At 39.6% G+C, this 17,409-nt stretch overlaps 1 protein-coding gene across 4 annotated transcripts in view; it reads left to right on the top strand.

The window, feature by feature from the left end:
• The window catches only part of ACO1 (aconitase 1), a 73,183-nt gene that overhangs the window by 22,959 nt on the left and 32,815 nt on the right, over nucleotides 1-17,409 (top strand). For 3 of the 4 annotated variants that reach the window (XM_089674760.1, XM_089674763.1, XM_089674762.1), the window contains exons 2-7: nucleotides 523-639; nucleotides 3,031-3,199; nucleotides 10,785-10,922; nucleotides 13,138-13,207; nucleotides 14,208-14,391; nucleotides 15,513-15,652. In XM_089674760.1, the coding sequence (XP_089530886.1) occupies nucleotides 543-639; nucleotides 3,031-3,199; nucleotides 10,785-10,922; nucleotides 13,138-13,207; nucleotides 14,208-14,391; nucleotides 15,513-15,652 (798 nt within the window). In that variant the 5' untranslated portion in view covers nucleotides 523-542. The remainder of the gene's footprint in view (nucleotides 1-522; nucleotides 640-3,030; nucleotides 3,200-10,784; nucleotides 10,923-13,137; nucleotides 13,208-14,207; nucleotides 14,392-15,512; nucleotides 15,653-17,409) is intronic. The other variant, XM_089674764.1, reaches the window with a different exon arrangement.

Genomic DNA, 17,409 nt, shown 5'->3' with positions numbered 1-17,409 from the left:
TAAGCATTCCTGAAAATTAATTCATTAGAAATGCATCATATGACCTGTTTTGTAAATGTAATTTCTTTTCTCAGGTTTTTTTTTTTTGTCCTTCCCATTCCACCAGTACAGTACAGAATTCTTGAGAAGAATAGAAAGCTTTTGCTGTGAACTTTGTCCTTGTTTTACATCCAGTCACTAGAGAAACTGGTGTTATTTGGCTGATGCTCAGTGATTTGCCAATGAGGTTCCAAAAAAAAAAAGGCACTGTAAAATAAGCACTAGAGGAGTTTATGGAGGAAAAAAAAGTTTTTCCTTCAGTATCCCTATGTGTCATGTTTTCTTTTTTACAGAAGGCTTGTAGCTGTTAGTCTCAGGAGAAGTGTTTGGAGTTCCATGTCTAATCTTTGCTAAACCTTAGCCTTAACAGTCTCATTTACATTACCCAGTCTGATGTGAATGATCCATTGTTCAGTGTAATGCATTGTGGTCTGCGTTGGCACTATAATAATGAATTTTGACGATATCTATTATTTTCTTCAGGTGTGCTTGAAACAAGAATTATGAGTAACCCTTTCCATCAGCTAGTAGAGCCACTTGATCCTGATGAACCAGACAAGAAGTTTTTCAATCTCCACAAGTTAAACGATGAAAGATATGGTAAGAACGTTTGTTGTTTTTGTTTTGTGTTTTCAGTCTCCACAAGATACATGATGCTGAAAGATCTGGTATGAAATTATTTGGAGAAAAAATTGTATGCCAAATTTAAAGCTGAAAAATGGGTAACTATTTAAAAAAAAAGTTTCTTTTAATGAACAATTTAAGTTCTCATGCACACTGGACATTTTTACAGCTGCTGTTTTTGGCTTTTTGTGTTTTTTTTTTTTTTTTTTTTTTTCTTTGTTTCTTAACTACAGCCAGTAATCTCCCCAGCATGTTATCCTATGTGTCCATGCACACATAGGTTTTAATCAGCATTTTTTGGCTGGAAAAAACCCCCTGAACTAGTGGATTTCTAGAGGCGTTTTTTAGCTGTAAAAACACTCTAACGCTGGTAATTGTGGTAAAACGTGAAAAACCAGCATTTTGGGGTATTTTTGTTGGGGGGGGGTATTTGTGTAAAAAAAAAAAAAAAAAAAAAAAAAAGCTAAAAAAAAACGCAAACATAGAAAAACACAGCTAAACACTAATGCAAAAAACAGTTAAAAATATACAGGAAACTTGTGTTTTTTAATGTGACTTTATACAGCTAATGCTACTTGCATTTTTTAAAATGCCCAGTATGCATGAGGACTAAAGTCTCTTAAGTTTTCATTTTATATGTTTTTTAAATTGACACAAGGGATGGTGTATCAATGCAAAGTGTCCTTTGTGCTGCTGACTCATCTGCCCCTATAACCCGATACGAGTGCTGGACCTGTGACAGGTTGGTGGAGCACTGGCAGAAGAATAAATGGTCCACCTACCCGGGGTGAGCTGGAGGCTTTGGATTTCAGCTATCAGACCAGCCAGCACCACAAGGGATGCAGAGAAGTACCGTTCCTTGCGCTGATTTAAAAAAAAAAAAAGTTGACTAAAGTTAAGCTTTAGTCTAGAGGTAGCCTAAGTCTGTCCAGATATCCGTTTCCTGTAATTCCATGTACAACAGCCAGGACACATATAAAGAAGCATGGTCAGCATTCTGTCATTTACTTGTCAGTCAACAGAATGAACAGTTGAAGAGTGATGAGCTGATCTGTCTGCATCCCTGTCCAGTCACTGGATGAGGGCAGATTGGTGGCCAAGCTTATATTATTTAAAGCAGAGCTTCCACTTAATAGTGGAAGCTCTGCTTGTTTGCCTCACCCCCTCCCCTTCTCCCCTTCTCCACTGCCATATTTGGCACCTTTTGGGGGGGAGCGGATACCTATTTTTGACACTTCTGGCTCAGTTCGCCATGGCAAAATGAGCTGGAAGTTCGCCCCCCCCCCCCTCCTTCCTTCCGCAGTCTCCTGGGAACCTTCACAGGTTCATATGTGCAGTCGGCACGCGGCTGTGAAACCTCAAGCTGTCACAGCCTTGTGCCCACAGTTGTGATGCCGGGGAGAGAAGAAGGAGAGAATGGACAGTGCGGGTGAGCACATCTCTAGATAGAGGGACAGGTGAGTGTGTGTTTATTAAAAGTCAGCAGCTACAGTAGCTGCTGACTTTTAATAAACACAAAACTGACTGGACCTCCAATTTAAAAGCTGAACTTTAGACCATTGTTTACGACAGTAAAGTCGTTATTAGTCAATCATTGAAAGTGCAGCATGCAGACTGGATGAAGGAAAGTCTAGCAAGTCTATGGAGGCTGTAGTTATTGTATAGTGCTAGTCTAGCCTTTAGTTTATCTTGTATATTTGATACTTATATATGAAGTGATGAATGTAATACTGGACACTTTTTTATGCCTTTTGATATTGAAAAGATTGTCTGTATTCTCAAAGCTTTGCTAACATAAATAAAAGAATTAAGAGTTAAAAAAGAAAAAACACTAGGAGCCATGCTGGATTTGCTGTATGTAGGGAACATACTGACAAGAGGAAAAGAGCAGAGTGAGCAAAAAGATGATCTCATCTGTGTGGTGCCAAATAATTATCCAATCAGCAACCTGAGAGCTGTGTTTTGAATTTGTATTCTTGACAAAGCTGCAGTGGGGGTTGAGGACCTGTCTGTGCTGTCTGACAGGGGTATCACAATCAAAAACTAGCTGAATGGAAATTTTTGGTCAGATATTATAACTGTGTTTAACTGTCTGTCTAAAATGGAAGCTTTAGCAATTGTATGATTAACAATTAATGGTAAATCATTACAATAAAGCTGTCCTAATGAATGTTTTTCTTTTGACTTAGACATACTTTTAGATCAGCTGGCGCAGGAATTTATTGATTGTAGTCCACATAGAGCATGTTATTGTGAGTCAGCTGCAAGTCCAGAATATCTTGTATTCTAAATACATTTGATGACGCTATTGCACGGTTTTCCTTATGAGTTGTTTCTACCCTAATATGTATATTCATGCCTTCTCAGCACGTCTGCCTTTCTCCATTCGGGTGCTTTTGGAGTCTGCTATCAGGAACTGTGATGAGTTTCTTGTAAAACCTAAAGATGTAGATAATATCCTGAACTGGAAAATCACCCAGCATGAGAATGTGGAAGTGCCATTTCGTCCAGCACGTGTCATCCTGCAGGACTTTACGTAATTACTTTATTTTACTACTGTTTTATTCTTCACTAAGTAGTATACATATCCAATGCTGACAATGTAAAAGAACTTTGCTTCGGATTCCACTGCTGCTGCTTTTCTATCAGACCAGAAAACTTGAATGTAATAAATGAGGGTTTTCCCTAGCAACTTATGGAAAGTTTGAAATCTCCTCCTAGGAATGTTCTGTGTGAATTGATCAAAATGTGATAGAATCACCTAAATTAATTTTAAGTCCTAACATAATAACAGTCTTATTTGATAATTATCATGCACATTTTACAGGGAGAAAGTGGCAAAGTATAGGAACCTGTGTCAAGTTTGTATTGTTTTCTGTCTCGATTAGGATGGTGTCCCCTGTTTTCTGTTCTTGTCACTGTTGCCATCAAGGCAGGAAATTATGAGGACTATTTCTGATGGGGACAGTAAGTGCTTTTTTAGACAGGCAGCTGGGGGGAATAAAAAGGGCAGCTGGGCACCCAAACTGTCCCAATACAGCCGGACAGGGCCGTACAGATACAGTTAGCGCTTCCTACAACCCCCTTAAAACTTACTGGCACCTTATTTAATATTTGAGGTGGTCAGCAACTGAGTACACCACTAATAGCTGACTATATATAAATCCTTTTTATTTCTATAAAGCACATGGTAGAAAAACAGTGTGAAAATGCCCAGTGTGCAGCTCTCCCCCACAGCCCCCCAAATACTTGCCTGTGCCCAATCTTCATCCAGCGCTGTGCACGAGAGCCTTGGCTCTCCTGGATCTCTCTTTCTCCTCATTGGCTGTGCAGTGGGAGCCATTGGCTGTCAATCACAGCCAGTGAGAACGGAGCACTGGGTATGACTGAGCCACACACTGTGTGTCCCATAGACACACAGAGCTGGCTCAAGGGCAAGCACACAGTGCCCCAAAGCAAGTAGGCTTGATTGCTCTGGGGGCAGTCAGTGAGGTGGACTGGCCACATGCGCTGGCGGGAGACCCGAGAAGAGAAGGATCGGGACTGCTCTGCGCAAACCATTGCACAAAGCAGGTAAGTATAACATGTTTATTTTAAAGAAAAAAAAAACCTTTAGAACCACTTTACACCATTCAAGTGCTAAATATTGGTTTCAGAAAAATTTATTTTATCCACCTGTCACACTTGTATCCCCCCCCCCCCCCCATGGGCAAGAGCATTTTTTAAAATAATGAACATTTTCGTTTTAGTTTTATAAAATATAAGAACAAATGCAATACTTCATAATATACAGACTAGTGGAAGTAGAGCTTAAAAGAGAAGGCAAAGCACACAGAGATCTGTGAAATGATCCATTATAGTATAGCTAAATAAATGCGTTGCAGATCTGGCATTGAATGTGACGCATATATTGTATAAACTTAAGTACATACTATTATCCACATTTGGTTTTCACACATAACCAGACCAGTTTTACATTTCTGCTATGGACCTGTGGTGTTGTGTGGTTTTTTTTTTTTTGTTTTTTTTGTTTTTATTGATTGGAGAGGGATTAGAACACCTAACACCTGTCGGTTTTTTTCATTGCTGTCTGTACCCCTGTTTAAGAGATTTGTCCTCTCTATTTGTCCTGTTTACTGTTCTCACCAAAAGTAAAAGAAAATCCCACATTTTTAGGTTGACATCAGAACACTAGTAGAGGGGAAATCTTCCAATGGGGACACTAGTTCTTATGACACAACGGGATTCCCTCACTTTGTGGGGATTTCCTCTTCCTATTTTGGCTGTGGCACAGGAAGTGCAGGGAAATATCCCTAATGGGATGGTCATAATCCTCCCTTACTCTATCCAAAATGGAATAAAATGTTTTGCCTTTTAGTTAAACTTTAAGGACAAACAAGGTCTTCTTTTAGTGATATTGTCTTTCAAAATTATTTTTTCCTAAACCTTAGACAAAAAAACAAGGCTAAACTAAAAATAGAACTTAACAAAACAATTAAAAACAAAGTTTAAATATTATTGGTTAATAAATAGAAATGAACAAAAAAATTATCAGGAAAATAATAGTTGAAGGGAGTTGAAGGAGAAGTTAATTACGGCTGATTATGGTATGGAAGTAAAGCCATCCATAGATGGATCGAATCTTGGCCAATTCAGCAGGGACCGGCTGAGATTCGATCCGTTTATGAGCAGGCTAGTTGTACTGAAGTCGATCCATTGATTGACCAGTACAATCAGTCTGTTGTATTTTTTCCATGCGAACACTGCCAGCAGCTATAGCTGTCAGCAGTGATTGTATTTTGCCGGCAGGGAAGGCTCCCCACCGGCAGAACACCATAGCGCTGCAAGAGAGACTGTGACTGTGGGGGAATGGAGCAGTTTGGAATGGAAAGGAAAGAAAACTGCATAATCTATGGGCTGCTTAAGAGTTACTAAGAGGTTAAACAGAGGCAAATGTATTCAAAATACAAAGAGTGCAGCTCTAGTAAATGCGGAATGGTATGCCTGAGGAACACCGTAAGATCGCATCAAAAACAACACATATAAAAGTCCCCAAAGTGTTAATTGACAGTTCTCTGATGTTTGAATGAAGCTAAGAACAGGTTGGTGACTCCAATACTCTCATCCAGGCATGAACCTGGGTGCCGTGCAAAAAATTTTAAAATTGCGCACTCACCAGATGCGCAATAAGTAAGCGCTGCTCTAGGGGGCAGTGTGGTGAGCCATTCAGCGCATTGCACTGCTTCCTTTTTTTTTCTTTGTTTTGTACCAGCTTTATTTGGAGTTTACAAAACGTACACTTCATTCATTGCAATGCCCAGCAACATGGTGCACTGCACTGCCTGACATTGCAGTACGATTTGGGTTGATGCTCTGCAATAAAATACAGCGTGTCTGCATTTTATCGCAGCACTCTTCAGCACAGTGCTAGGCTGTGTTGCAGTGTGAATGGGTCAAAAACAATTGTTTCATGTGTGTCCCTGCAGTGACACAGTTTACCATGTGGTAAAACATCTGTCACCGCATATAGTGTGAATTGGGCCTAGGTTAATCGAAGCCAGAATTGCTGGGGAGTGAGAGAATTGCTCGCAGTAGCAGGGCAGAAGAACTCGCTATGGAAGCTAGTGTTGCTATACAAAAACTGACTGGACTACCAGGTAAGGAGTGTGGAAATGAAAAAGCAAAAATTGAGTTTTTATGGATGGAAACATGGAGGGAAAAACAGTTAAAGCGGAGCTCCTCTCACACTATAAAAAAAAAGTGTAGCTGCTGACTTTTAAAAAACAGCCACTCACCTGTCCCATGATCCCGTAGTGTCCTCCCCACAGACGGTTTCACCAGCCGTCTGTTGTTCCAGACGCAGGCATCTTCAGTGTGGGTACCTGGCTGTGAGAGCTGGCGGCTTCACAGCCGGGTGCCCATTGCACATGCATGAGTAGCGCTGCACTTCCTGAATGGCCCTGTAGTCTTCTGGGACCTGTCACGTGTCCCAGAAGACGACGGGGAGAGAGGGTAGGAGGACAACTTCCGCTTCTAGTCACCTAGGCGATTGCAGCGGAAGTGGGCGCAGGTACCTGTCAATTTTGGGTACACGCTCCCCAAAGGTGCCAATCCTTAATGGAGAGCGGGGGACCAGTCTTTAAAGCGGAACTTCCCCTTTTGGGTGGAGCTCTGGTTTAATATACCAAACATGTTTACCTGAGATCACATTTTAAAGTAGAACTAAATGCTTGTTTAAAAAAATTATCATATTGTATTGAATTCCCCCATATACACTGTGCACAATTATTAGGCAAGTTGTTGTTGTATTTTTTGAGGCTTAATTTCATTATTGAACAACAGTGCACCTGGTCAATCCAAAATGTTAATAAGCCTCAAACCTGAATATTTAAGAAAGTAAAAGTGAGGTTTTGGCTTTCTTATGAGAATATCTATGTGTGCACAACCATTGGACAACTATTAGTGTGCAGAATTATTAAGCAACTAAATGAAAAACAAAAATGTTCCCATCTCACTTGTCTATTTTCATCTGGTAAAGTGAGAACAATAAACAAACAACTCAAAATTTACAAATAAACATTTCTGACATTTCAAAAGGATAAAAAAAAATCAGTGACCAATATGGCCACCCTTCTTTTCAATAACAGCCATAAGTCTTTCATGCATGGAGTCTGTCAGTTTCTTGATCTGTTGACGATCAACTTTTTGTACAGCAGCAACCACAGCCTCCCAGACACTGTTCTCCTTCACCGTAAGTCTCCCGTTTAAGAAGGGCCCACAAGTTCTCAATAAGGTTTAGGTCAGGTGAGAAAGGGGGCCACGTCATTTTTCTTTCATCTTTAAGGTCTTTATTGGTTAGCCACTCAGTGGAGTACTTTGGTGCTTGTGATGGAGCATTGTCCTGCATAAATGTCATGGTCTTCTTGAAAGATGCAGACTTTTTCCTGTACCACTGCTTGAAGAAAGTGTCTTCTAAAAATTGGTAGTAGGTTTGGGAGTTGATTTTGAGTCCATCTTCAACCGGAAAAGGTCCAACTCAGGTGCGGACTGACCATTTGGAAACTCTGGCACTGGCCGAAGGCCCGTGGTCAGTAGGGGGCCCCATGAGATGCCCCTGGTACATTTTTCATAGGCTTTTTTGAGTTTGGGCAAGGACACAGGGGCCCTATGATCCCCTATTGCCCGGGGGCCCCATGAGTTGTCAGTCCGCCCCTGGTCCAACTAGTTCATCTTTAATACCTTCCTGCCTGAGCTATAGCAGATTGATGGTTGGGTGGGACACTCCTCCTTGTGACTGGGCATCATATGACATCATGTCAAAAGGAGCCGCTCACTTGGCCGCGCAACAGCACAATCTGTCACCGGCTGTGTGACATATCACTGCACTGGCCGTTGCCAGTGTCATGTGACCACTGTGACCAATCACAGCAGATCACATGTCAATTCTATACAATTGGCTTCCTGTCATGCCATCCATTGTATACAATTGTGTTGTTAGCTGATTGGTCAAAGCAGTCACATGGTACAGACAGGGCCAATCACAGCCTATCTGTATCATGTGATGAGCTTTGCCCAATGACCGCTAATCACAACAGAAGACTGAATGAATCCGTTTCATTCAGTAATAATGATTGCAAATATCAATTAAATACATTGGTATTAGCAATCATAATGTGTAAAAAAAAAAAAGAAATCCCGATCACTTGCCCAGAGTAGTTCAATGTTACTATGGCAACATTGTATTGCTTTGGGCACCGTGTGTTGGAAAAAAAATGGTATAAAAAATAGAAAAATTTGAAAGAAATTAAAATCAAATTATTTTTATTTTCTTTTACATACTGTCACCAGTCAGTGTCCCTGATCACCGCCACACCAGTTATATAATAATGCTGTGCTGGACTGTTGGTCATATGTAAAAAAAATTCTACATTTTCCCAAAAATTGTAACAAAAAATTACAACCTCCAAAAAACTCATTATGCCTCTTAGTAAATACCGTGGACGGTCTATTTTCCAATAATGGGTAATTTGGGGTGTATTTGTACTATCCTAGCATTTTCGAGCCTTAAGAAATGAGATGGGCCATCAGTACATCAGGATTTGATCAATTGTCAAAAAAAAAAAAAAAAAAAAAAATATATATATATATATATATATATATATATATATATATATATATATATATCATGGTTTGTGGACTCTATACATTTCCTACAGATTAAATAATATACACTAATATGGGGTATTTTCATAAAAGAAATGTAGCAGAGTACATTTTGACCTAAATTTATGAAGAAATGTTATTTATTTGAAAAATTTTATAACAGAAACAAACAAAAATGTGAGGGTTTTTTTCAAACGTTTCAGGGGTTTTTTGTTTAGCAAAAAATAAAAAAAATCAGTGGTGATTAAATATCACCAAAATAAAGCTCTATTTGTGTGAAAAAAAAATGATAAAACATTTTCATGGGTACAGTGTTTAATGACCGCAAGCTGAAAATTGGCCTGGGCAGGAAGGGGGTAAAAGTGCCCGGTATTGAAGTGGTTAATAATATCAGCCCATACCAGTACCCCACCTCCATCTGTGCCTGTTGCTGATCCAACCATTGGCCCATCCATCTGGGCCATTAAGAGTCACTCTCATCTCATCAGTCCATAAAACCTTTGAAAAGTCTGTCTTCAGAAATTTCTTGGCCCAATCTTGATGTTTCAACTTATGTGTCTTGTTCAGTGGTGGTCTGGTTTCAGCCTTCATCACTTTGACCATGTCTCTGAGCAGTGAACACCTTGTACTTCTGGGCACTCCAGGTAGGTTGCAGTTCTGGAATATGGCAGCACTGGAGGATAATGGATTTGTGGTAGCTTCATGTTTGATTCTTCTCAAGTATTTGCGTTTTTTTTTTTTCTTTCTTAATACGTTTCTTGCGACCCTGTTGATTATTTGCAACAAAACGTTTGATGGTTCTGTGATCACGCCCCAGTATCTTAGCAATTTCAAGGGTGCTACATCCCTCTGAAAGACATTTTACAATTTTTGACTTTTCAGTCAGTTAAATCTCTTTTTTGGAAATGATTCTGCCTAATAATTATGCACACCTTGATATAGGGTGTTGATCTCCTTTGGCCACACCCTCCTTTACACAAATACGCATCACCTGATATGCTTAAATCCAATAAGCATTCAAGTTTATACAGATTGTAATTGGAAAATATGTATAAAATGATGATTTGGTCAAAATACTCACCTAATAATTGTACACACAATGTAGTGGAATCACTCAACAAAATTTTCAATAATTCATTTCCAAATCATAATATTTTAATTCCTTAAATCCTATGTACGTGTTAAAACTTTTTCCATTTTTGTGAGAAGCAGGCGATGCAAAAAAAAAAACATACTAGACAAATGAGGATGTCATGCTGTTCAGATGTGCATTGGCACGCCAAATTGAAGTTTGGAGCAGGAGTAGGCATCCCCAGATGAAAACCATGCTTATGTTAAAGGCCTGGTGTCACCAGGTTAGAGGAAACATGGATGAGATTTATTATTGAGTTAGTAATTGAGCTGAGTATAGAACTTCTATTGAAAGGACAGGGAAGAACAGCGCTGCATAAAAAAAAAAAACTTTTCATACTTTAAAGGGTCTATCTATACAAACAGTTAGTTGGGTGAACCTGAGACTTTGCTCAACCATAACTAATTTTGACCATATTTTGTCTAAAATGTTTATTTCTTATGATCGTCCACTCCATCTAGTGGTCATATTGTCTAGCAATTTTTTTATAAATCGACTCCTAAGTTTTAAGAGGGTGCTCTTATATCGTAATAATGACCAACTTTCTGGTTGACAACTATAGTTTGGTACCTCCAACATAAGTGGCCTAACTAATAGTGAATTCTGATAAGGATTGGACAGGAGTCAGCCACACAGAAGCTGGTCACTGACATACCAGGATGTTACCAAATACAGTAGAGAGCTTTGTGGTCTGTCTACAAAGCCCTGTTCCTCGTTACTTTTTGTTCTGTGTACTAGACTTTTACATTGGGCCTCTGTTGTGTGTTACAGTTGCAGTTAAGTTCCTGTAACCTAATTTATTTTCGTTATCTCTGCTCTTATTTAGAGGTGTGCCTGCAGTGGTGGATTTTGCAGCCATGCGGGATGCAGTAAAGCGATTGGGAGGTGACCCCAAGAAAATCAACCCTGTTTGTCCTGCAGATCTTGTGATCGATCACTCTATTCAAGTTGATTTCAACAGGAGGTGAGACTGTTCCAAAATTTATCTCCTTTTTCCCTTTTGCATGATATTTTTGCATGCATCAATTTTATGTTTTTTTCATTCTTTCTTTTTGTATAAAGTCAAAAATGCACATTAAATAACTGAGGAATTGATGCATGAAAACATCTCCCAGTTTTTTTTCCGACCACCTTTTTGAAGCTGTCACCTATACTTGTTGGATCTACTTGAGCTGTACGCCATGTGGTTGTTCCAGCTTTTACAAAACCTATTTGCCTGCTGCTAAGCTACTCTTATAATCTGGGTCCTGCATAAAAAAAGTAAGCTGAACTGAATTTTTAGTTAAATATGCATTTTTTCATTCCCCTTTTTTTTTTTTTTTGATTTAAAGGGTTGTAACCATACTTGGGTTGTTACTGCTTTTTCTCATTAGGAGAGATTTTCTCCCACCTCCAGTACTGATGATACAGCAGGGAAATAGGAGGAAATCACTTTTGTTAACTGTGGCTATTTGGAATACTTGTTTGCTACTCATGTTCAATGTATTTAACCACTTGCCGACCTCAGATAGCCGAATGATGGCTTCACTGAGATCGGCCTGTTCTGGGAGCACGTCATATGACGTCCTCCCAAAAACGCGCTCTCCTGCATGCCCCCGGCGATCTCCATGATCCACGTGGTATGGTAAAAGGCCAATCACAGCGCCTTTAACCACATGATCAGTCGTGTCCAATGACACACTGATCACCGGGAAATGCAATTGCCGGTTATCGGCTGCACTTTCCTAATGCTGTCACAGCATGAGGAAAGTACTGCCAAGAACCAGCAGTTGTCAGAGGAGGGATCGGCACCGATCATCAGGGCACTGATGATCCGTGCCCTGATGATTGGTGCCCAGCAGTGCCACAGACCAGTGCTGCCCACAAGTGCCCAGCAGTGCCACCCACAAGTGTCCAGCAGTGCCACCCACCTGTGCCCACCAGTTTCCAGCAGTGCAGCCCAGCAGTGCCGCCAGTCAGTGCCCACCAGTGCCGCCAGTCAGTGCCCAGCAGTGCAGCCTCAGCAACGCACATCAGTGAAGGAGAAAAATTACCTGTTTGCAAAATTTTATAATAGAAACAAAGAAAAACTTCTTTTTTTTTCAAATTTTTTGCTCTTTTTTTTGTTTATAGCTCAAAAAATAAAACACCCAGCAGCGAGTAAATACCACCAAAAGAAAGCTCTGTTTGTGTGAAAAAAATGATAAAATTTAATATGGGTACAATGTTGCATGACCGCGCAATTGTCATTCAAAGTGTGACAGCGCTGAAAGGAAGGGGGTATAAGTGTCCGGTAGGCAAGTGGTTAAATATATGTAAACTTACACAAAAAGGGTCATGGATACGCTTAACTCCCTTGTTCTTGCTGCTTTGTGACTGAATCATTTAAGGTTACAGGAAAAATGCAAAGAACTACGTTTAAAGGGTAAGTTCACTTTTTGTAACATGTTACATGTTGCACCCATTTTCAGGGTGTAATGTGTAACATGTTACTGTAACACCAGCCCCCGGACCCTCCCTGTCCCCCGTTGTGACAGCTAGCAGGGGGATCTGGGGATCTTCTCCCTCCGCTAGCGGTCACAATTTTAAAAAAAAATGTGACTGAGCAGAGCTCCGCTCACCCGGCATCATTCATTCACGGAGTTCTGTGAATGGGAAACTTTGCGGCTGTCGGCTTGTAGCTTTCAAATAACTACCACGGTGTTATTGAGTGCTGTGGTAGTTCATTGATTCTTCCTGTCAGTGTAATTTATTTATTTTGTTAAGGTGAGCTTATCCTTTAAAACATATATCTGTAAGCACAGAGGTGTAAACAAGCCACGTAATAACTAGCTCTTTTAGCAACATGGAGGCATTAACAAAGCCTCCAAAGAGCAACTACAAAGTGTGCTAACCCATAGCAACTTTAATTTTTTTTTTCATAGTCCTGATAACTCTGTACTAAAGAACAATTACATTTGACACCTCACATTAAAACCCTTGAATCTACCTTACTTAAACAATTCTGTGTTTCTTATTTTTCATAGCTCAGTTTTCATACTTCAAAACTTCTATTCTATTTATTTTTTTATACAGGACCCCATTATTTTTAAGCCAAGTAATATTCACTTTCAGTAGATTCACCAAGCATTTGCTACAAGAAAATAAAAAAAAAATCTCTTTGTCTGCACACCTCCTTCTTCTTATCCCCTGTTTTTCAGGGACGACAGTTTACAAAAGAATCAGGAATTGGAATTTGAAAGGAACAGAGAGCGATTTGAGTTTTTAAAGGTGAGTTCCCCAATGAGCAGATAGTGAAGCATTATAGATCCTAGCTCCTGCATCTCCTTAGTATTTAAGGAGAATACTAAAAAAATTTATTTTTACCTTTTCTTTAGTGTTTAAAGAAGGGGTAGGAATACTACTGGGTAACCGTGTTCACGCAACCATGTTTGGCTTGCCTAGTTTACATATATTGACTTTTTTTCATAAAAAGAACTAGCATAGGAAAGGTCTTTGTGGCTAAGCCCTAAGTCTTTCTGTATCGTATAAAGCACAAGCATATATAAGTGATGGTCCTGTGGCTCTTTTCTTTAAATTGAATAACTAAGAGCTGGCAAGGAATGTTGTTAGGACTAATATTGGTCATAGACGTCCTGAATTTCAGCCAATTTTGGACAAAGTTTGAACCATGGGTGGCCTTACTCGCAACACCTTGCCCATCACACTTTAACTTGAAAACAAAGGCGCTGGGTGGAAATTTCTCCCCTGAGAAGTAATTGCATTCTATCCAATGCAGGCACTGTTCAGGTATTTGAATACCTGTGGAACATGCAGCTGTCAGAATACAGTAGCTGGCAGAGGAGATATCTCCTTGTGTGTAAGTTAAGGTGGCATTAAAAAAATATTGGCAATGCACATAAAGAGAGTATTGCTGTAAAGCATGCATACCTCTGAAATGCTTCTATGTGAGACCACTTCTTGCCAATATACAACTTTCCATCTTGGGTGTTTGATGGGATACTGGAGTATGGAATATTTCTGGCAGTGTCCGCTACCTTGTTACAGCATGTGGATGGGTGCAGAATATCCAAAATATTCTACATTATGTATGCTGTTCTCTCATTCTTTGTGTGATGGGTGGTGTTTGGCACAAATGAGCAACACTTCCTTTGCAAGGACAAATGTTATATTCCTATACACAATTAGTTCACCAGTTCCCCATTTAAAAAGCGCATATTGCTTTACTTGAGTTGTGAGCCTTGTTTAATTACCAACACTTCAATTGCAGTGGGGTTCCCAGGCCTTTCAGAATATGAGGATCATCCCTCCTGGCTCTGGTATTATTCACCAAGTCAATCTTGAGTATCTAGCCAGAGTAGTCTTCCACCAAGATGGCTTATACTACCCTGACAGTCTTGTCGGAACGGACTCTCATACCACAATGATCGATGGGCTTGGAGTTCTTGGTTGGGGTGAGTTAAGATGTTTCTTTTACAAATAATGCTTTACGTACAATATAATGTGTTTTCCAAATTAAGCAATGACCATAGGATTGTTAAAATGTATAGCCAGTAAAAAACATTTTTTTGTTGTTTCAAATAGTGGAGAAGGATTAGAACCAGTACCAGGTTTTAATGTTATCCATTGCAATGTTAGAAAGATTTCTCTTTGCTTCCTGTCCTGCTGAAAACAGTTTTACTGGATAGGAAGTGAGCGAAAATTTCCAAATGCAACACAGACAGAAATAATAATTTTTTTTTTTTGGTGGGGGGGAGGGGAAATGATTCTGTCTGTGTCCCTGTTACAGATTTTTTCCTTGCTCCCTGTCTAGTGAAACCATTATCAACCTGACTGGAAGTAAGGGAAAATCTTTTTAAAGGATCCCTAGATCACGTTAAAAAGCCAGCAGGAGTTCTATTTTTTCCCCCCCACTATATCCAAAACTAGGAAAAAATGTGGAACTATGCTTTAATAATATACAGGGGTTAGACAAGAAAAATGAAAATGCTACATGATTTGCAGGTGTGAAAGTGACGACATGATTCAGGTTGAAAGTGGAAGTGATGTAACATTCTTTTGCTTCCACTGTGTGATGGGACACCTAACTAACAGATGGGAATCCTCACTTTTGTCATTCACTACATGCGGCGTTAGTAATACGGAGTCATGTCCGAGCTTATCGAGCTTCAATGAGGGCAAATTGTTGGTGCCCATTTAGCTGGTGCCTCTTTTGGGGAAAACATTGTCTGAAAAGCATAAGCGCGTTTTTCATGATCAACTGTAGGAATCTGTATTACTAGCAGCGCATGCAGTGAATGATGAAAGTGAGGCTTCCCACCTGTTCGCTCGATGTCCCATCACACCGCGGAAGCAAAAGAATGTTACATCCTTTCAGCTTTCAACTCGAAACATGTTGTAACTTTCACACCTGCAAATCATGTAGTGTTTCCATTTTTTTGGCTAACTCCTGTAGTTGACTGTGCAGATCCAGGCGAGTGTAGCTTATATTGTAGAGAATGTTTGAGAGTCAGAAGGTATGATGTTTATTTTTTTTTACTAATTGTTGTATGTTCTTTGTCAATTGTATACTCAGGTGTTGGAGGCATTGAAGCTGAAGCAGTCATGCTTGGCCAGCCAATAAGCATGGTGCTTCCTGAAGTAATTGGCTACAAATTGCTTGGAAACCCTCACCATTTGGTGACCTCCACAGACATTGTACTCACTGTAACTAAGGTAGTTTTTTAGGAATTTGCTCCCTTTTTTATTTTATTTTTCCTTTCATTATTTGAAGAGTGATGATTACATCACTTTGATTACATCACCTCAGTTAGGGGCCATGACTGAGACAACCATCATACCCCACCCTCACATTGTTTGCTTGTGTTGTGCAGCCTGTTGCTGTATGTCAGATGCCTTAGGAGACAGAAATTGAAAAATTTTTTGTGGCATCATTAGATTGGAAAAAAATCAGTGTTTGAAAATATTGATTTCTGCTATGTTATAGCAGTTTGAATTCAAGAACATTCTGAAACATTTACTCATTTATATTGTTAACACTTCTTTTTGGATAAACCAGTTTATGACATATTGTAATTTTGTGTGCCATCTTTGCCTTGTAAAAATATTATGAACTAAAAATGTCACTTACTCAGGCTTAGAAGACATGTCCTCCCAAACTTTATAATATCTGTTATGGGTGCCTTTTGGTGCGTTGGATCATGCTCTTAGTACTTTTCAGAGTCTCTGGAAGGAACATTCTCTTGGTTCTGTTCAAGTTCCATGGAGTCTTATTGCAACTGCAGCACAAGTTTCAATTCTTCTGCTGTGTTCTCCATAAAGTAAAATGAATTTGAAACCTAGAGAGTGACATCTCTATAATCTCTGTAATGATTGTCGAGGGTAGTTTGAAATTAGGTTGTTGAGTTAATGTGAGATATATGAAATACATCTATCTGTATGCTTTTGTTGTATTCATTTTGCTGTGAAACAGTCAGTACTGAGCTTTTCTGTCTTGTGACAGTTGTGCCTTTCTGTCTTGTGTGTTGTGACAGTATTGACTCACCATGATAAAGTATAAAAATGTCGTCCTGCGCTTTTATGGTAAATGCTAAACTCAACTAAAAAGCAGCCAGCATCTAACCTATACCAAATAGGGACTATCGGACAAATAAATATAAAAGTGATACAGTGCTAAAACTAATAATAAACACTAGAGAGGTATTAAAAATGATTTTTACATAAAATAAAGTCCTATAAATGGACCTAACAAACGGGGCAACAAATGACCCTAATCCACATGGGGATATATATAGTGAATCGTGACCCCTAGTACCCAAAGGGTACCCAGTGAAGACCAAGTGAATACCTACAGAGGAAGCCAAACAGATAACAAACGCTTTGTGCAAAACAATTAACGTGTCCACAGTCCATATAAAAATGCTGTAATTTCCAAGACGTGCAGGTGAGTAACAGCACACCTTCAAACGTGATCCCAAGCAGTATGGCTGCAATGGCCTCTCACCTCCACTTCACGACCCCACAGGGCCACAAAGCAAATGTAGATCACCTCTGGATCCCTCAGACTGGTGGCTCCTCAGGTAGGATGGTGCAGGCAGTCAGCAAATAAGCAATACTCGACCGGACCAATTAGCAGGTGAAGATATACTCTCATCAAGTACAAAGCTCATATGCCCGTAAACCAAGAAGAGAACACAATCTTCATAGTGTAATACTGCTTTTTAATGGCCAAATAGAAATAAGCCAAAAAAGGATATACACTCACATTACAGTTGCTTGTATCCAGGTCATAACAATAACCATAATCCAGGTTATGACCTGGATACAAGCAACTGTAATGTGAGTGTATATCCTTTTTTGGCTTATTTCTATTTGGCCATTAAAAAGCAGTATTACACTATGAAGATTGTGTTCTCTTCTTGGTTTACGGGCATATGAGCTTTGTACTTGATGAGAGTATATCTTCACCTGCT

The sequence above is a fragment of the Staurois parvus genome, unplaced genomic scaffold (assembly GCF_062004578.1).
Source record: "Staurois parvus isolate SC_StPar_1 unplaced genomic scaffold, SC_StPar_1.0 ptg000012l, whole genome shotgun sequence".
Lineage (NCBI taxonomy): Eukaryota > Metazoa > Chordata > Amphibia > Anura > Ranidae > Staurois > Staurois parvus.
The sequence above is the reverse complement of the archived record's forward strand: the minus strand, read 5'-3'. Positions and strand labels throughout refer to the sequence as shown.